Raw genomic sequence first — 20,173 nt, forward strand, 5'->3', positions numbered from 1 at the left:
CAATGCACTGCGTAATCTGCTGGGATGTAACAGTCCACAAAATGCCAGAAGTTTGCTGAGGACATACCTTAACCTGCAACAGCCAACTGAGCCAGATTTCACTTCTGAAGAAAGCCTCTTAGCCTCTTTTCTCATTTCAAGTAAATTTTGCTTCAATTTGTAGATTTATAGTATTATTTATAGATCATCACAATGTATGTAATATTAGTGTAGTAAAATCATATAGACAATCAAAAAGAGTTTACTGAAATTCCTTCTGTATTTTTATATCAAATATTTCAAGTGCAAAGTGAAGAATAGTCTACATGTACAAATCAAATCTTTTCATTTTTTTTTGAAGAAAATCAAATCTTTTCATGTATATCCATGTCAATCTACAATCTGTGTCACTGACAGCATTAAAATGTAATAGATGTCCAATTTGCAGCAGAGTTGATGCTTTGATATGATTTTCATTACTCATTTCACGTTCCGTTCTTGGTATAATGTGTCAACAACATCCTGTAAGAACAATTCCATCAGGGACCAATTTAATGTTATGCCTTGAAAACACAAGATCCATATTTATTAAGATGTACCAACTTTATAGTACTTGAGCAATTGAGGCCTTTTCTTCTTAAAAGTTGGAGTCAAGAGATCGCGTTCCATGTCAAATGGCACAGGGTCAAGATGTACTGCTTTGATTATCTCGAAACCTTTCAACTGTAAGAAATGAAATGAATTGGACAATTTCAATACAGGAGGAATTGATAAAAGCAGAGTGGTGCATTTGAACTCGGAACCTACTGTAACTTGGATTTTTAACCTTTGAACACTACTGTAAGCTCTAATGTCTACTTTCACATGGATATTCAGGCCTTAGTGTCTGTTTGGCATTAGCTTTTTGGGTAGCTTAATATTATCTTGTGAATAGTGTTGTGCAAAACCTATCAAAATTTGCGTTCCAAGAGAAAAGTACCTTGTTCTCTTTGGCAATCTGGTTGAGTTTCTCAATGAAGAAGGCCTTTGCTTTAGGATTCTGGCATAGTGAACTAAAGTCACCTGCAATACCTTGTTCTTCAGCCCAGCATTCCAGAGCCTTCTTGTTGGGGTTGATAACAGCAACAAGGAAAGACTGGAAGCTGTTTCCATAAACCCATATCTGAAACAGACAGACAAATTCAGAACAAAGCAAATTATATAATTCTAATGATCCTACAAATTTGCTTATTCTTATGGTAAAGCAAAGATCAGACATACAGAATCGATTTCTGAGGCAAGACTGTATGTATTCTCCAAGTTTTCAACAGAAACATATTCTCCTTGTGAGAGCTTGAAGATGTTTTTCTTGCGATCAATTATCTTCATGCACCCATCTGATTGCCACTCTCCAATATCCCCTGTATAGATAGTTGATGATCTATATCAAAATACAGTAGTAGTAACTAATAATTGGCCTGTCAAAGTTTGGGCAGATTAACTGGACCGGGGATAATGGGTAGGCTTTTTTGGCCATTACCTCTGATCAGCTCCAGCCTCTGGGAACTAGGAAGTGAATTCTATCAGTCTAACTGAAGAAAAAAAAACACTTGATCAGACTAACCTGTGTGAAACCAGCCATCAACCATGACTTCGTCAGTGAGGTCTTCTCGTTTATAGTAACCTGTGAAAAGGGTATTTCCTCGAATGCATACCTCTCCACGCGGGGTGCTGGAAAGAGCATCATACCCCATTTCTGGAACTGATTCTAAGCAGATATCAACATTTGGTACAGGGGGTCCCACAGTTCCAATCATTGCCATATCATGAGGTTGTGCAATGAATGAAGCTGCACAGCTTTCAGTAAGACCTGTGTGATAAAAGGAGATCCAGTCATTCTTATTTATTACAATTATTATTAGTTGTTATTATCAGTGATAATGTGATTAATGTCTATGTGATCTTGAAGATACAGTATTTTCCCTAAGAAATTCTTTAAAATAACATATACATACATTGCAAATTTTCACTCCAAGATAATCCAAATAGAACTTGAAATCCTTCAAATGTATGCTAGTTCATTCTCAGTTTCTATACTACTAGGTCTATTACTTGGAGAAGGGCTGAGTTTAGTATTGATTTGTTCATACAGAGAAATGACTAGCAAACAGCATACCGTATCCTTGAAGCACATGAGCACATGTGACCACGCGTAGGAAAGTTTCTACACTGGGAGCAAGAGGTGCTCCTCCTGAAAGAATTAAACGAAGTTTCCCTCCAAGACCCTCCTTGATCTGAGGCCACATTGATAGCAAATATAATAGTCAGAGGAACAAAAATAAACCTTTTTTAAGAGGAGAAGCAATATCCATCAATCTGAAACTCTTCTAACAGCTCATATTACCTTACTAAAAACGATCTTATCAAAAAGGGGGGAAGCTTCTTCGTGCTTATACCCTTTGTTCAAGTTGCCCAACTTGCTGCATAATTCAAACCATAGGTTAGTTTACGGAGAAAAATACAATTGGAATATCCTTTCACAACCAATTACCCATGTTCACATAGAAGTATCCCAAGAACATTTTTAATCTAATTCTAGGCTTTGTGGATGTATATGTTTTTCTTGCTCTTGTATCTTTGCTGTAATCCTTATTTTTGGTTATTAATGAAATTTTAATACGTATTAGCCAATTTACAAAGATTGCAGATACTCAACTAAAATATATGCAGGTTATGGTTATATGACTGTTTCTCCAATCGGAATTCTTTAAGGAAGTGTAACAGATACTTGATGTTGAAGATTGTAATTCCTGCTCAAGCTTGTTTCTGGCTGAATAATCTTCTCTAATGTAACACTCCCTCTGTCCATAAGTAATGGAGATCACTTTCCAATTAAGTAGGTTAAACTTTGAACTCCCCTATACTGGTCTTAATGATAGCTTTTAGTAAGTGTGACATATTGTTCTATAAGAAAGATCCCCCCGAGATGGCAATGTACATCTATTAACTCTAAACAGCTGTTCTAAATTTGTATTTGAATGAAAATGCTCTCTAGCAGAAATATTTTGTAAGCTTTAACTTACTAGGAGTAGGCGACATTGAATAATGTACGCTTCAGAGCCCCAGAAGATGAGATCTTTTCCATCAGACCTGATGTCACACAGAAATACAGTAGATGGGCCATCAGTGTAAAAAGCAGTGAGTGCAACAGCACAAAAGATCACAATAGCTGCTTCAGAGGCTACTTCAGTATAAAAAACATTTCTGATGCTTACCTGAATAAATTCTTTCTAGCACACGTGGAACAGAACAAAGAAGTGTTGGTTTCAGATCCTTGATGTCTTCAGCCAGTAGTTTGACATCCTGAGTAAGCAATAGACCGAGTAAGTATGAAGAAAGATTTCATTTGTTGCAAAAATATATCAAGGTTTTCACTTACCCCACGCCAATATCCTATTGAAGCACCAATCGAGATAAACAATTCCTCAACCACTCGATCAAAGATATGTGCTAGGGGAAGGTATGAGAGGTATACATCATCCGGACTAAGCTGTCAAATTTTCCAAAGAGAATCACAAGAACAGAAAATAAATGTCAAACTACTAATACAAAAACCACATACCAGCATAATACAGTGTCTGGTTTTCACATGCAGGAAAGGATGACTCTGAACTTACCTCTTCATTTATGCTCTTCAAAGAAAAATTAATGCCAGATACAACTGTGACAACAGTTTCATTTGAAATCAATACTCCCTTGGGTTCACTCGTTGTACCACTAGTATACATTATTGTGCAAATGTCGGATTTCTTTTTTTCAGGAAGATCAAAATGTTGATTGTTTCCCTGTATGTGCATTTTCATGCAGATGAGTGTTAGAAATGCTACTAGGTACAATTTAGAGGAGATTCCCACCAAATTGGAAAAAGAAAAGAGGGAAAAAAGTACAGGAAATTGAGCATGACATACCAGTTGAAGAAACTCATCCCAGGAGTAGACTGCCAAGCCTAATCTTTTAGCATCTTCTTTATGGTCAGTTTGAACCTTGCCAAAGCTCACAAGTGCTGTGTTACAGAAAGAAAATGTTAGTAAAAAGAAAAAAAACAATTATTTCATTTACCGGTAATAAGGATACAAAAAATTCAACTTACTTTTCAAGTATTTTGTTGTCTTCGGCAATGTCTTGATAACCTGTCCAAAAGGAGCTATAGTTATAACAAATCCTGCCTTTAACATCATTCTGATAGAAAGGATAATATTGATAAGAAGCTTAAACATACATGCACTTAGCCTAAATCCTTATAAGTCGTAAGATTAAAATTTAATATTTCAAAACATTGCAACTTTGCATGTAGCTCTGCAACTCTATGTTAAAGTCACTTTACCTCTGGCATCTTCTTTTCTTCAACGAAAGCAATAGACACCTCTGCGTGACATAAAATGAATTCTACTGCACCAGCACCTATTAGAAAAAAAACATGTTAACGCTTATACACTCTCCAACTAGCAACAGCTCTTTTCTAGTAACATCTTTCTAGATAGTACTGAATTCATACCTAAAGAATCATAAAGAGGGACGCAATACAATCCATGAGCATTACACGCCTGCAAACATTTATAGCAACAGACATCAACAATACTTCTTAGATTTTTTTTTTTTTTTAAAAAAAAAAAAACTGCTGCATCAGCAAGTGGTATCAGATCTGTACCTGCATGCTGATCATCCACTTTGGGCAATTAGTACTGTAGATACCACATTTTTCTCCCTGCAAAATTGAAGAAAAAAGGTTAGGAAAACAAGCCACTTCAATTATCAATCATACATATATATATCCTACAGAATGTCATTTGTTGGCTCTGAAACTGACTTAAATTATAAACACTCTTACCACTAAGAGCAGAAATTCATCCTTAAACAAGAAATGTTTTATTATGTCAAGATATACAGTAACTCACTTTTCTGACTCCACAGCTGCGGATAGATGCTCCAACTTTCATGACAATGTCATAAACCTCCTTGTATGTTAACCAATTATAGTTTCCTACCTGTGAGTTATCCATGGAAGCACATAAAAAAGCAAGCATGTCAACATGTAAGGGTAAGACACACAAAACAGAAGAAGGGACAATCTGTAAGAGTGTAAGGCCTCCTTACTTTGCCATTCTCGGTTTCACGATATCCAAGCATTTGATTCTCAGGAAATTTCTCAACTGACATGCTGCAATCATGAAATACAAACCAACGTATCAAGTAACAAACCATATGCATACAGATTATTTACATGATTTAGTGAAGTGAAATACAAATAATCTTATACTTGACAATACTAGAATGAAAAACAATACTAATGATCATACCGGAAAATATCCCAGCAAGTTTCCATTCCTGGTAAAAGAGGTGGGAAACCATCTTTAGCATTAACACTCCTGTAAACTGGTCCAACTGATGGCTTCCCGTGCTTCGCTTCTTTGCCCCCTTCCACCTCCACCACATACTTCTTCTCTGCCATTCCTTTTGCTGATCTTTTCTCTCTCTTTTGTCGAAAATTACTTCAGTTTTGATTTCAATATTTTCTCTTCCCTCCATAAAGGTAATGCTCTTATAGAATATAGACAGCACAAGAAATGTCCTTGGTAAGACTTTCAAGAAGTTAGAAGCTTTTGGTGGCCAAAATCAACCAAGTTTTTGTTAAAATACAAACTTGGGTGACAAAGCAACTATTTTTGACTATTTACTGCTTATGGGACATATTTGGATTCTTCCTAAGTTACGATAATAATAAAATGTTTGATATGTATTGGACTATTCTTAAGTTACATGTAACCGGGTGTATGTTCTAATTTTCAGGTTTTATATGTGTAATTATTACATCATACAACGGAGTCATTTGTATATTTCACGCTATAAAACAAGGATGATCTATTTCTCTGTGATTGGTGGTGGGTGGTAGGTTAGATCAACTACTTTAAACAACCAATAAAATAATATAACTTCCAATAAATCATTCTTAGTAAAATGTTTTCTGTAACCCGTCGTATTCTAACCATCGTAGAAGTTAAGTTTATAACAAGCATCAGCCCACAATCTCTTATGAAAGAAGTGAATAATTAAACACTCGCAATTAAAAAATACCCGGAAAAAATAGTACATCACATTAGCATAAATTGTCTGTTATTTAGTCTTCAATCATCCAAAACTTATATTACACAGCATACAAACATAATCTCTGCAGTTTTCTTTTATTACAAGTGTTTTATCCTCACGGTTGCGTATAACATTACCCTTATTATTTATTATACGAGTATCACATAATTTTGAAACGGCGGAGCAGGAATCTTATACAAACATGCTGGTAGCTCACAATACTGTAATACAAAAAATCTTTCAAATAACCTTTTTATTGAAATGTTTTCTACAACTTGTCTTGTACTTAGGTACTTTTTTAGGGCATTGTACAAGTTTCCAACATTCAGCTCACAAGAAATAATATCTTAGTCAGACCCACTGAGGCATAGATCCAAAGCAAGTCAAAAAAATCTACAAAACAGGAGTATATAGAAGTAAGAATCAAGGTACAAAATTGATTAAGCCTATCATACACGTTCTTAACATGGAATTAGAGCAACGGCTTCAACAACAATGCTGTAACGTTGCTTACAAAGATAATCAATTAGATTCTGATAGAATGAAAAACCTGACAACAAAAACAATGGAGGCTTCGGTAGCATAATAGGGTACAACTTACTACTGCTTCTTTTTCTTCCTTCCCTTATTTCCCTTTAGTTGTTCTTCAAGATATCTGATCCTTTGTTTCATAATTGCATGTGAAGATGTCCTTCTGTCAGCAACTTTTGACGTCTCAGAGGGCTTAGATTCCGATGGAGTGTATTGTTGTTGGGTTGCTGAAACTGATGGTAGCTCTGACTGAGACTGTGATGTGGGTTTACTAGGTGGAGATAAGGGTGCTTCGGTTAGATCCAAGAGCTTTCTCACTTCTGGATGCCTAATAGCTGCAAGAAGGAAAAGTTATGATAAAATTCAAAATGTGAAACTCACATTTGCAACTCTTAATGAGAAAAGTGAAATCTTGCAGAGCAGGCCACAGCTAGCTTGCCAGATGCCGTTCTAGAAAAGGGATTAGAACAAGGTTTTCGAAGATAAAATTACTTCCAAGAATTCCTACCAAAGCAAACAATTTTCCAGAATTCTCTATAGAGCTCTAAGGCTAAAGTGGATACTGGATACAAACACTGCAATGAACTTTTAGGCGGTAATGATAAACCAAACGCTATCTCTTGTCAATGATCATACAAGTGGATGGCAAGAATACTTAACATTGTATAAAGTATGCAGACTCAACATCCCAAAATCCCAGGTACATAATTTTGTTATTTGTCAGAAAAGCACCTCAATATGCATTAAGGAATATGGAGACTCATGGCAAAAGGACTGCCATACTACTGAACACGATAAAATAAAAGAAACTGATAAAAATCATATTTAGTCCATTACTGTACATACTAATTCTTCATAATAGACCAGAAAACCAACAAATTAAATGGTCAAATATTCACCTAATCCATATGACATTGAAAACAGGTTGGAGGTAATCCAATAGCAAAAGAGTGCCTGCAATAAAAATAAATAAATAAATAAGGCTTTCTCAACATTAGAAATCAAATCAGGCATACATCCAAAAAGCAGCACATTTATAAATCGGTAGACATCAATAAGCTAAATGAATGCATACAACACAGGGTCATTACATGAGAGTAGTGCTAGCCTCATTGGAGAAACTAGAAACTAAAAGGGGCACAGTAGAATAATTACTCCTCCACTCTTGTTCATGTGCTTGTGAAGTTGTAATCTGTTCAAGCCTTTCAACAAGTCTGGCTTTTATTTTTCCCGTTTATTTCTTCTTTACATTCTATCCGCTTTTTTCTTCCTACCCTTTGCCTATAAAGGATAAAATAATTTTAAGCCCATATCCCATCCAGTCATCCACCACCCACATAAATTTGACTCCACAATAAGAGTAGAAGTAAAATCCTTATTCAAATAGTACAGTCAACTAACCAAAGAGAGAGTGAGGAGGGGTTCAAACATAGCACTGATATCACAAATCCATTTATTAGAACTGACAAGTAACTAATAGGATAAACCCTTTTTTTCTGCAATTTTAGTAAGCCTGGAAATGGTGGCATACCTTAGGAAAAGCCATTGTAAATGGCACTGCAAGAATAGCAAAGACCCTTGAGACCTTCTTCATTTTATCAGAGTTAGGATTACCTTCAAAGCCTTCTTGCATGTTGTACTAAGGTTAGTGAAACAGCAATAAAATGTTAGTAACAGCACCCTCCTCTTCTCCCTCAGAAAGGACGATAAAAAGAGACAGCAAATTTGACAGAGAATTAGAAACAGAAAAAGATAAGGAATGCAACGGCAAGAGGTGCTCAGAAGCACATCGAAACTCCTCACCTCTACAAGGACCAAGAATGACAGTGATGCTAGAACTGGAAAAATAAACAAACTATCTGGAGTAGTGAGATCTGTGAACCAGAGCGCTCCACCAGATTTCATTGATGGAACCTTCTCAACCATGTTTGAGATCTGATACATAAATACAGAGTTTTGAGATGAAAATTAGAGTAATACTATTACAATCAAAAAATTTGAGACGCTTACAGGAATAAAATCTTACAGCTAAGAAAAAGCTGATGAAGATAGGGCCTTGAATTAGAAGTCCTTTCAATGGAGTGAGTGGGCTAACTCCATACCTGTCACCGTTCAGCAACGAAGAAAATTAGACACTAACATGCGTCCAGCATTTTCAGCCAACGCAACAAGACTATCTTATGCAAATTAGTGGATCTCTCAGATACTGAGATGTCCAGGATAGTGGCCCAAGAAAATTACTTACTGATTTAGCAAAGCATTCATTTCCTTTTGGCCTTCAGCAACAGCAACAGGATCCATACGCTGAAAAATATAAATCAGGATAAATAGTTAACACCCATCAAATAATTAATATGAAATGAAAAAAGGCGTAAACATGAATATTGGTAAGCCTCAAAAATTTAATCTAAGATAAAATAAATCTAACCTAATACGCGAACAACAGGTGGGAAGTTCATACCGAAGCTTGCACCGTCTGTTTTATCTCCTCCAACCGTGGTCTTATCAACTACACAGGAATGAATTGCATCAAAATGGAATACTAGTAACAAGGTTAGAATATATAAAATACGAAGTACAAATCAAAAATAGAGCAAGTTGACATGAAAACAGTAAGGATTGCATGCACTAGACCTTCATCATGTTAATGTAAGAGATGAGTCGCATGGCCTAACAACATTACCTCTTTATTACATTTAGCAGCTGCAACAAGCCAACAACTACCCCTCCCCCCCCCCCCCCCCCCAACCACCACCACCACGCACACACAATCAATCAATCAATCAAAGCCTTAATCCCACCACGCACACACACATACAACTAAAAAAATAGAAGGGAAACAAACAGCAGTAGAAGTATAACAACTAATTGTGAAATGGCGACTTGCAAGCAATGTCAATTACATAACATCACTTTTTTTTTATATTATAAGCTATTACAATCAAACAGACCGCACTAAGATAAGAAATACAGTTGTACAAACAGATTAATTTTTTTTTTTTTTTTTAAACAAAAAATGTAGAGCGGGTCAGCACTCAGCAGTAACAAATAACAATGACATCCAAAGAATTTAAAATTTTCCTACAGAAGCTTGTGCTGTATTATCAATGATTACATAACATTAAATCTGGACAGCTTATTGAATTTCATAATGGTATAAAAATCTTCCAAACAATATGATATAGCTACATTACTGATAAGAGAAGAAACAAGGAGTGATTACTCAAATATTCAAGCATAAAGACTCACATTGAGTTTATAAGTAGCTTTGAGTTGACTGATGAGTAAAGGCAATGTTGCTCCTCGAATTAAAATAGTTGTTACAGCAATAGCTGCCCACCTGGAATACAAAGAGAGCCAAAATATGAAATCCCGGACAAAATCGAACTAAAATACAGCGAACTAGATGATATGGTTAGGTTTCACAACGACCAATCTAGATCACATATTACTTACTAGAATTTAAGCCTTTTAAGATTTCTCATCCAATCCTTCTTTGCCATATATTTTTTTTGCTTCTGCCTTTCATATATTCTCTATTGCTTCCAGACCAAAGGTTCAGATTTCATAACCCCAACCCCTCAACAAAACACCTTTTTAGTTCTAGTCATAAAAGAAAGAAAAACACTAGTATACCCTAATAAAAAAAGTCAAGAGATATCCTCTATTCAGATTATTGTCCAGCAATAAGAATAAAAGATTCTATCTCGATAGTCGATACAATTGTCAAAGATATCCTCCTTCCACTCCAGCCCTCTGCCAAAGAAAGGCAAGTTCCTATCTCAATTCCTTGTCCACTTTTAGATATTCATGAGCATATATTGACATAATTCAAAAGGATCTCTCTTTCCATGCTAGCTCTCCACCTAAAAAATGAACTTTCCATCTCACCAACTTTCCCTCTTTACTCCAATCTCACCACAGATAAAAGTCAAGGAACCGATTTAACAGAAACTAAAATAATAAAACAAAAGGAAGGTATACCAATTCAATCCAGTAAATGAATGAACAGCATCAATCAAGTGTTGCAGTGCAGCAACTGGGAAGGCAGAATCAGCAGCTGCAACAGCCACCTCATTAACGGCAGGAGTTGCTGAAGAAACTGCTTCCACAGTTTCATCGGTAAAAATGTGGGCAATGTCACCAAGATTGTCAACTTTGTCAGAGCCTTCTCCAGTTGCACTTGACATATATCTAGACAATGATGGTCCAACCCCTGCTGCTGCTGGGAAAAGGAATGCAGGCAAACTTTTATTCTGCCCACAAAGTGATCCAAAACCCCCATTACCACCTATGTTGTTTCTTCTATGAATCTGTGACACAACAATATCGCTAATTCCATATCCAGGTTGACTTGGACATGGCAATTGGAAATTCTCATCGCTTTCATGATCGTGATGAACAATGTGGCTCAATGACGGGTGGTACCATCTCCGCAAGAGAGTGCCCTGTTTTGTCAACATCCGTCGGCAAGCCATCTGAATTCTGAATGTTGAGAGGAGGAATTAGATAAGGTAACCCAACACAAGACAATTAGACAAATACAGCACCAAAACCCGGCTTTTGTATAATGTTCACTAAAAGAGCTACAATTCACAATCACAGGCATACATTATTTTGATTAATCCCCTTAAAAGAAAGCAATTCAATCAACAACCAATCATCTTAACTACGCCACCAAAAAGACATAAATATAATTACCAAAATACAATACAAAACCTAATTTGATGAAAGCATACAGGCAGCAACAAAGCAACTAAATTGAACAGAAATTGAATTGACTAACTCAGTACAATCATCTGCAAAACAATTCGCATTATCATAAACCTAATTGCTAAGTTGAAAATGCAATCTGAAAACACGGATATAAATTAAGCAAAACAAAAATCAAAGAAATCAATCAGAAATAATAAAGCAAAGAACAAAGTGTAGTTACAGCAAAGAATAACCTCAATGAAGCTAAACAATGGGGGAACGATCAAAACCCTAGCATCATAACAATAATTACTTCTGACATTGTTGAGGGAAATCGTTAGAATGAGAATCGAGCAATAGTAGCTGATGAATTCATTCCTTTGCTCAGAGTTGACAAGGATTTATGATCTCCGTTTAAAGGTAAACTTTTACAATTTTGTCCCTAAAATAACATTTGCTTATCCTTGAGAAGTTGAGATTAACTTGTAAGTTGTAACTATTTTTTCTACTCGTAAAAAGAAAGAGCTACTTCTTCTAATTGTACTAGGGTAGTTAATGTACGCGTCATAAGTAGCTAAGAAGATCTTTCGTAAACAAATAACATACAAGTAGTATTGTTATGTTAAGGGCTCAAACAAAAGTGACAAATTATTAATAAGGATAAATAAGTATTTAATATTTTAGAGGATATAATTGTTCAAACACTATTTATAAGAGTGCAAATTTTTTAAAAAATAATGTATAGGATTTTACTAATTTACTATGGACTTCATAATAGTCATTAAAAACTCAAAGTTATTATCGTACCCAAAAAAAAAAAAAAAAAAAAAATAAAAAAGGTACTTTTTAGTTTTTAATAAAGTAGTACTTAAAGTTTGTGATGTGTATTGGCCTATTGGGATTAGCTTTTGTAAAATACTCACTTTGTTCTTAATAGTTGTCCCACTGAAATCTTAAGAGATTAAGAAATGGAATTTAACAATGTACACTATACAAGTATTACTTCCTCTGTTTCTTATTATGTGCAACAAAGGGGTATTATTTGTGAGATATAATCCTTTGTTGCACATAATAAGAAACGGAGGTAGTATTTAAAACATATCTAGACAATGCAAGCTACTATAACACCAAACCAATCAAAAACAAGTACGGAAAAAACTAGGCCGAAATGATGGGGAAGAAGAAGAAAGCATATGCACATATGAAGTACAGGTAAATGATTAGAACGAAGGGTAATGGAGTATCATTAATATAGCAAATTTACATACTTCATTTTCATGACATCGTGTTAGAGCAAAGATCCAATTCACGCAGTAATCTCGATAATGTGGAGTACAATAGATTGAAGCCTTTTAGTAGATACACTGTTTACATGCGCATTATTTCTAGCTTCCCTTACAAAATACAGTATCAATTACATACGTTCACTTGAATGGATTCCCATGACACATTACGTGTGAGGTCTTCTATTACATCGGTCTGACCTTATCATCTAACATACTCCCTCTAAATGACATAATATCATAACTCTAAATAACTGCAATGAAGTACATAGCAATGGAAGCAAAGTCACAGGCTCACAGCTAGCCTGTACTGGACAGAAATAAGAGAAATGTGCTCCTGAGGCCTTTTAACATGGACACAGGACTGGAGTACTGGACCTGTGCAGCTGTGCCTCAAGATAATCTGATCTTTTATCTATTGTTTCACAATTGCTAACCTGCACTGGACAGAAATTAGAGAAATGTGCAACTTCATGGCTCATGGGGCTGTTTAGGTTCCTTTTTCGTGTCATGTTGTTGAATTGCTGAATCTGAGGACGACTCGGATTGGGACTGTGAGGTGGATGTACGAGAAGATTTAGGGGCGGGTGCTATTGGAAGATCCAAGAACTTTCTCACTTCTGAGCGCTTAATAGCTGCAGGAAAGAAAATTTATCACAATGTGGACATTCACAGCTGTGACTCATTTAATGATGTAATATTTTCTGCAACAAGCAGGCAAATAAATTGTTTTTAGAAAAGGGACAGCAAGGTTTTCTGACCCTGCCCAATTCTTGTCAAAGGGACTAGCCCAGCCATGATCATCTTTATTAAACCACTTTGAGATTTCTAACCAATGCATACATTTCTATAGAAGTTTCTATAGTTCTTAAGGCTATAAAGTGGACACCAGAACAAGGTTCTAATGATGCTTCTGTGAACCTTCAGCGAATAGAATCCACGTACAAAATGCATACGAGGAACAAACTTCAGTAACTCTTATTTCTATTTGTTTCCCTAATTGATAGGAAAGATAATTCAAATAAACATATATAATACTGGGAGCAAGATTTTCAGGCAGTTTGGACTTCAAACACAAAACCAAATTGTGGCCATTTCTGTGGTAATTCCATCTAGAAGGAAAGAATAATAGATTAGTACTCTGGCTCAACTTATCGGGTGTTCATGGACTGTGGATGGCTGAGATTTGTGGCAAAAAGACTGCTAAAAAGCTATGAAGTAATAGTAGATAATTATGGGCAGAGATGCTTGCTTAAAAGCCATCATTCAATTATGTATAGGATTATTATACTAGATTTAACAAGTTAAAGGGTCAAAGACTCACCTGCTCCACATGACAACACAAACAGCCTGGAGGCTATCAAATAACAGAAGAATGCCTGCAATAATATTGTCATCCTCAATATTAGGGAATTAAATCAAAAATTCATAGACAAGGGAGCACAGGTATGCATTTAGAGAAATCAATATGCGAACCCGATCTGAATCACTTAACGTGGGGTTTACATCAGAATAATGCTAGCCACATTGGAAATGGGAAGGGACTGGTAGACAGGGACTGCCTGAAAAGATTTCTTGACAGTATCTTTGCACAATTCTTTCAAGCATTCGAGAAGCTATTATAGTGATGGTTTTTACTCCAAATAGAGCTCCACACTTGATTTCATGCTTGGGTTCAATTCGTGCAACAAGCCGATGGCTTTCCTGTATGTTTTATTCTAATCTGTGTTTCCTTTTTTCTTTTTAAGAACCCTTGGCTAATAATAAGTCAAAAAAAAAAAAAAAAAAAAAAAAAAAAAAAAAAAAAAAAAACAGCTTACATGAAATAAAAAAATTTAGGCTTCACCATTAGATAAAGCATATACAAAGTACAGCCAATGAGTCAACAATAAGCGGGGTAACCTGGTGGCGTGGAGGAGCATGTCAAACACTGATCTCAGTCATATGAAATGAGATGAAACAGCTATGATTAACTATTTTTACTTATTTCTCTACAAATCTTGTACAAGTCTTATCAACATTTAATGAAGGCCATCGGAAATACCTTAGAAAGATCCATTGAAAGGGGCACTACAAGAATAGCAAAGGTCCTTGAGCATCTCTTAAAGCCACCTGCTGACGGATGTCCTTTCATACTTCTCAGCATGTTGCACTAATGAAATTGTAATAAGCAACAATAAAGTGAGTTAAACTAACAATGAAACATTAGTATCCCCCCTCCCCCCCGCCCTAAAAACCAAAATAACAAGTACTTCCACGTTTCTTTTTAGATGAGACGTTTAATTTAGGCACACACTTGAAGGAGAGGAGAGATAATGTTAAAGCAAGTGGGCGGACCATGTGTTTAGCTGATTTTAATCAAGTTTGTAGTGTGGTCAGCTGAAGATTTTCTTTTTAAAAAATAAAAAATAAAAAAATAAAAAAATAAAAAGAATACGCGTCAACTAAAAAACCCGGAGATATTAGAAGATATGAGGAGCAACAGCAAGAGGTGCTCAGCAGTGCATAGCAATTTCTCACCTCCGTGTGGGCCAAGAATAATAGTGCTGTCAGAACTGGACAAATATACAAGCTATCTGTAGTAGTAAGATCAGTGAACCAGAAAGCTCCACCATTTTTCAATGATGGAACCTTGTCAACCATGTTTGAGATCTGATACGTCATCAAAGAAATTTGAGATAAAAATTAGAATAAATGCTATTTGAATCAAAAGAGCAAGATGCATACAAGTTAAAAGTATAAAATCTTACAGCAAAGAAAAAGCTTATGGAAATAGAACCGTTAATCAGAGCTACTTTCGGGTAAACTTCAAATCTGTCATCATTCCAAAAATATGTAGATCAGATGCTAACCCAGCCAATGCAATAAGATTTGCTTGTGCAAATTAGGGGATCTTTTAGATCTCATGGATAGCAAGTCTAAAGATCTCATGGATAGCAAGTCTACAAAAATTACTTACTGATAACGGATAGCATTCCATTCCTTTAGAATTTCAGATTTGGAATCCTTGCCCTATACATAAATCAGGATAGCAATATGAGTTTCCATTGCATGCATCATATAAAGACACAAGCATGAATCTTTCGGTAACCTGCCTTCCAGTATCTCATTTCAGATGATATATCTAATCTAACAGACAATCAGTTAGTGGTACAATATAAGGGAAGTTCATACCAAATGCCATTTCTGTTTCAGCTCCTCCAAACGTAGCAACTGCACAGGAATGAATATACATTGAATTGGCATACCAGCATCACAACTAAAATTATTTCATCACTTTGGTTTAAGCCAATCACAATAACACAAGTAACTAAGTAAGAGAAGCTTAATGGGTTGACATGATCACGATAATGATAGCACACATGACGGCATCAGACCATCATGCAAAAGTAAAAGATGGATCACAAATTGGCCTAAGAACACAACATCTTACTCCCTACATTTCCTTATAATCCAGAAACCAAATAAGGGTAGCAGAGGAAATACAATGATAATTAAGAATGGGTGACTTACTTTCAACCCATTTTATTTAACATCATAAAATAAACAGTGTAAAACTGTAAATGATGAGGTTCAACATGGTAGGTTATGTATGTCCGGCTGTCCTTGCATCAAGCAGAAAACATTACGAAAAAAGGATCAAATTCATTGGAATACAAATTGATAAAAAAAAAGTGCTAAACAGAAGAATATAGTATTTTCCCAGAAAAGTTTGCACCGCCATACAGTACTATTTGTTAATAACACAATAACAAAGCATAACCTTTAGACAGATGGTGAAAGTTATGGTGGTAATGTCAATCTAAAGCAGTTAACTATTTTACTAATGACAGAAGAAAACAGAAGGGGGGGTGGGGGGTGGTGATATGAAAACCATTCAAATATCCACGCACAGAGATTCACATTAAGTTTATATAAGCAGCTTTCAGATGCTTTATGTGAAAAGGCTGAGATGCTCTTCCATTTCATAAAGTTTGTAAAGTCTCCATAATCACATAGCATAAACTCTTGACAGCTTTTGAAATTGTATAATGGCAATGATAATCCAAAAGAAGTAGCTATTATACTGATAAGAAAAGAGGGGATAAAAAGGGACAATCACTCGAAATTACAAGCACATAGACTCACCTTACGTTTATAAGCAGCTCTTAACTGATTTATCGCAAAAGGCAGGACTGCTACTTCAATCATTAAAGTTGTTATAGCAATAGCTGCCCACCTAAGAGGTAAAGAAAGGCAATGTTTGATACTCCATATCAAGGAAAATATCTAATAGAAATACATAATCTCATAATACGGTGAGGCCTCAAAACATGCAAACCAAATTACAGATTTTAACAGTCTATTACCTAAGTTTTCAGATCATAATTAACTGGCCATCTTATACTCCCTCTCTTTTTTTTTTTTTTTATTATTTTTTTTTTTTTTTTGGAACCCACTTCTATTTTATTCTAATTTTGGCAAACATGTTTTACATCTTACCCCCATACTCCATATTAGTTATACCTTTCCACTCACTCTCTTTTACTTGATCCAAAATTTTCTTACACCTACCTTCCTTTATCTTTCTTAGTGTATTCACTTTCCTTACACCCACTCAACTTTCCTTGAAACATGAGTCCATAGCAAATGGGTACATCAAAAGAAAACGTAGTGAGTATTAATTTTGTATGGCTTCCAAACCAAAGGCTCAAACTTCATCCTTCCCCCCCCCCCCCCCCTCCCCCCCTACGCACTCACACAGTGAGAGGAAAAACACAGCAAAAATAATCCTTTATAGTTGCACACTAAGGGAAATGAAATTAGTAGGATAACCTTTTATTAAAATATTAAAGAAATCCTCAAATCAAACTATTCTCCACTCAAAAGAAAAGAATGTGCCCATTTCAGGTTCTTAACCCCCTTGATATTCTGGACATGATTACATAGCCTGTTTCACTAGTCAAAGATGTCTTCTCTCTACTCTAGCCCACCCGAAAATACGGAAGTTCCAATCTCAACACCTTGTTAAATTGCACTAGAATGCAAATACTTCGAGAGCTTAAGCTATATTATCACATAGCTTTGTTATTTCAAAAGCACTAAGCGCTTGAAATGGAAATTATATCACTAAATCAAAGTAACAGACAGACTGCCCCTGTCATCCCCATCAACAAACAAATTGTTAATATAATAAACCGAAAGACTGATCTTTTAGGGTGGTTTAAATGTTTAATCTTATAGTAGACTTCAAACACAAAGAGCTGTTAAGGTCTACAAATTAAGAAAAATAATAGAGATGAAAATAAAATAGCCGGCCTTACAAAAAAAAAATATATTAACAAAACAAGAAGTTATACCAATTCAATCCAGTCAATGTCTGCACAGCATCAATCAAGTACTGCAGTGCAGCAACTGGGAAGGCAGAATCAGCAGCTGCAACAGCTACCTCAATAATGGCAGGAACTTGTGAGGACACTACTTCAACATTTTCACTAGTTAAAATGCTAGTAATGTTGTCACCATGATGTTGAGCATTATCAAATCCTTCACCAGCTGCGCTTGAAATCTTTCTAGATAAAAACGGTACAACACTATCAGGTAATATGACAGCAGGGAACAATTTATTCCATCCAAAATGCCTTCTTACACCCCCCATTACCACCAATGTTGCCTCCCTTATGAATGTGTGACAAAACACTATTACTAATTCCACATCCAGGTTGACTGAGTGCGCTTGGATATGGTGATCGGGAGTTCTCATCACTTTTATCACCACGATGAACAATGTGGCTCAATGACGGGTGATAACATCTCTGCAAAAGGGTGCCTTGTTTAGATAACATTCTTCGATAAGCCATCTGAAAATAGAGTAAGGAGTGATTAGATAATGTAACAGACACAATGCATTCCAAAAGAAAACTTGCAGCAAACCAATCTCTGGAGTCTAAGATTGCACTTCCAACAACACCCTTTTAAAGCTTATTCGCGAAAACATACAAGACATTACATTTTACAATTCTAATATACAAGGACAATACACAAGTTTGATAGATTCACTACTAAATTACAATTAAGCACTAAACCATCTTCTCAAAAAATAAAGATCACTCATTTCCTACAAGAAAATCCAGCCCTTCAGCCAAAAATAGGCAAAATTACAGTTAAAAAACGGCTGAACCACCAAATTATCAACTTTTTCATATTGTAACACCAATAATTTCAGCAACCTATATAGTACGTAGTACATACATATAGCAAAAGATAAAAATGTAACTGAATTTTTATACACCAAAACTCCTAATTTAATAAACAAATTTTTGTCCGTACGAAAACATAAACCCTAAATTCCCATTTTCTTGGAAACTAAAGCACAAAATTAATCAGTCTCAAAAAGCAGCAAACTTTGCAAAAAAAAAAAAAAAAAAAAAAAAAACTCTTACAATTAAAGAAGCAAGTGACATTTACATCAATTATCAACCAATTTAAATAACTTAATTTCCAAAAGCAGAAGATTATTCTGTCATTAATTTTTTTTTTTCCCAGAATTAAGTGTTTATTTAACAAAATTATGATGGAATTGAAGGATTAAACAGAGTAGAGATTACTTACAGCATAAAATTGGAAGCAGAATTTGATCAGCTCAACTGATAGAAGCAGGATTTGGTTGAAATCAATGTTTCTTTCACTCTTTTTTTATCTTCGAACTGAAAGTATGGATGATTAGAGGTCGAAAACATGGGAGGTGTATGTGAAATTGTGGAGTAACAAAATGCTGAAATGTTAAAAGCAACATTTGAAAAGTGTTTGTTTAAGTATTCCGTTATTCTTTTCGTCCTTTTTTTTTGTGCGTGTCATCCTTGCGCTGGTGTCAAAATGTCAAGGTGGGGTATTGGGTCGGGTCTAGTTAGGGTTCGAGTCATATACTCATGGTGTATATATCATTGTGCCTACCAGGGTGTAATTTTGAATTGAGTTACACTAGGGGTCTACTCACATTTACTGAAATGGTTGGAATTGAACTGAACTGAATTAAATAGAGCTGAAATGAATATTTTACGAGAGAAAGAAATTAGGAGCTGAACTGAATTGATTGGAGCTGAACTGAACTGAACGGAATTGAAATTAAGCTTAAAAAAAAGATCGGTGCTATTATTCATAATTCTACTAGGATAACCTTTTATATGTACATAACGGAAAATCAGGTGAATATAACACACTGTAAATGTAAAACAAAAGTGTAGTAAACAAAATAGTTCCAAATTGAACTAATTGATCAAAATAAATTTCCAACTAAACATGCATGATGATCATCCAAATTCTTATCAGTAACTTCATACAATTATCATGATACATATAACAAGAATTAATCCGTACATTTGCAACTTAAAACAATCGTAGATATAGTAAAGCAATAAAGTTATTGAGTGCAATCAACATTAAAATTAACAGGAGGGAAATCAATATTAGCTCCACATTGAGTAGGCAACTGGTGAACTTTAGTAGGATCATATGTGGTATCATCTAATCCTTGCTTAAGACACTCACAAATCTCCGCCACGCCTGATCGGCCCTTGGCTAAC

At 35.3% G+C, this 20,173-nt stretch overlaps 3 protein-coding genes across 3 annotated transcripts; all 3 read right to left on the bottom strand.

Annotated features, from left to right (window-relative positions):
* Nucleotides 1-258: 258 nt before the first annotated feature.
* Nucleotides 259-5,851, bottom strand: LOC145613360 (long chain acyl-CoA synthetase 4-like). Its single transcript, XM_081668454.1, has 19 exons — nt 5,316-5,851; nt 5,113-5,176; nt 4,914-5,003; nt 4,667-4,723; nt 4,514-4,562; nt 4,343-4,419; nt 4,109-4,148; nt 3,927-4,021; nt 3,636-3,803; nt 3,398-3,508; nt 3,234-3,321; nt 3,042-3,108; nt 2,363-2,438; nt 2,135-2,252; nt 1,583-1,828; nt 1,240-1,379; nt 959-1,141; nt 583-702; nt 259-501 (listed from the first exon to the last, which is right to left on the bottom strand). Exons 1-19 carry the CDS (start codon nt 5,465-5,467, stop codon nt 460-462), a joined length of 1,983 nt encoding a protein of 660 aa, XP_081524580.1. The 5' UTR covers nt 5,468-5,851; the 3' UTR covers nt 259-459.
* Nucleotides 5,852-6,485: 634 nt separating this feature from the next.
* On the bottom strand, nt 6,486-11,778 carry LOC145615007 (mitochondrial inner membrane protein OXA1-like). The gene is made up of 10 exons (XM_081670090.1): nt 11,583-11,778; nt 10,618-11,118; nt 9,883-9,973; nt 9,095-9,142; nt 8,879-8,937; nt 8,660-8,735; nt 8,437-8,568; nt 8,165-8,272; nt 7,533-7,587; nt 6,486-6,968 (listed from the first exon to the last, which is right to left on the bottom strand). The coding sequence occupies exons 2-10, from the start codon at nt 11,109-11,111 to the stop codon at nt 6,703-6,705; spliced, it is 1,329 nt and encodes a 442-aa protein (XP_081526216.1). The 5' UTR covers nt 11,112-11,118; nt 11,583-11,778; the 3' UTR covers nt 6,486-6,702.
* An 850-nt stretch (nt 11,779-12,628) lies between these two features.
* Nucleotides 12,629-19,346, bottom strand: LOC145615008 (mitochondrial inner membrane protein OXA1-like). The gene is made up of 10 exons (XM_081670091.1): nt 19,203-19,346; nt 17,951-18,451; nt 16,740-16,830; nt 15,786-15,824; nt 15,571-15,623; nt 15,362-15,425; nt 15,132-15,263; nt 14,656-14,763; nt 13,936-13,990; nt 12,629-13,246 (listed from the first exon to the last, which is right to left on the bottom strand). The coding sequence occupies exons 2-10, from the start codon at nt 18,352-18,354 to the stop codon at nt 13,083-13,085; spliced, it is 1,110 nt and encodes a 369-aa protein (XP_081526217.1). The 5' UTR covers nt 18,355-18,451; nt 19,203-19,346; the 3' UTR covers nt 12,629-13,082.
* Nucleotides 19,347-20,173: the final 827 nt, after the last annotated feature.

The sequence above is a fragment of the Chenopodium album genome, chromosome 25 (genome assembly GCF_948465745.1).
Source record: "Chenopodium album chromosome 25, dcCheAlbu1.1, whole genome shotgun sequence".
Taxonomy (NCBI): Eukaryota; Viridiplantae; Streptophyta; class Magnoliopsida; order Caryophyllales; family Amaranthaceae; genus Chenopodium; species Chenopodium album.

Excerpts from the sequence above, each read along its gene's own strand:
- LOC145613360 (XM_081668454.1), bottom strand. The coding sequence starts at position 5,467 with ATGGCAGAGAAGAAGTATGTGGTGGAGGTGGAAGGGGGCAAAGAAGCG. Across the intron at positions 5,004-5,112 it reads GTGAAACCGAGAATGGCAAA|GTAGGAAACTATAATTGGTT; the intron begins GTAAGGAGGCCT and ends GATAACTCACAG. Across the intron at positions 3,322-3,397 it reads CAATAGGATATTGGCGTGGG|GATGTCAAACTACTGGCTGA; the intron begins GTAAGTGAAAAC and ends TTGCTTACTCAG.
- LOC145615007 (XM_081670090.1), bottom strand. The coding sequence starts at position 11,111 with ATGGCTTGCCGACGGATGTTGACAAAACAGGGCACTCTCTTGCGGAGA. Across the intron at positions 9,143-9,882 it reads AAGCTACTTATAAACTCAAT|TTGATAAGACCACGGTTGGA; the intron begins GTGAGTCTTTAT and ends ATTCCTGTGTAG. Across the intron at positions 7,588-8,164 it reads TTACAATGGCTTTTCCTAAG|GCACTCTTTTGCTATTGGAT; the intron begins GTATGCCACCAT and ends TTTTTATTGCAG.
- LOC145615008 (XM_081670091.1), bottom strand. The coding sequence starts at position 18,354 with ATGAGAACTCCCGATCACCATATCCAAGCGCACTCAGTCAACCTGGAT. Across the intron at positions 16,831-17,950 it reads ACATTGACTGGATTGAATTG|GTGGGCAGCTATTGCTATAA; the intron begins GTATAACTTCTT and ends TTTACCTCTTAG. Across the intron at positions 15,426-15,570 it reads TGGAATGCTATCCGTTATCA|ATTTGAAGTTTACCCGAAAG; the intron begins GTAAGTAATTTT and ends GAATGATGACAG.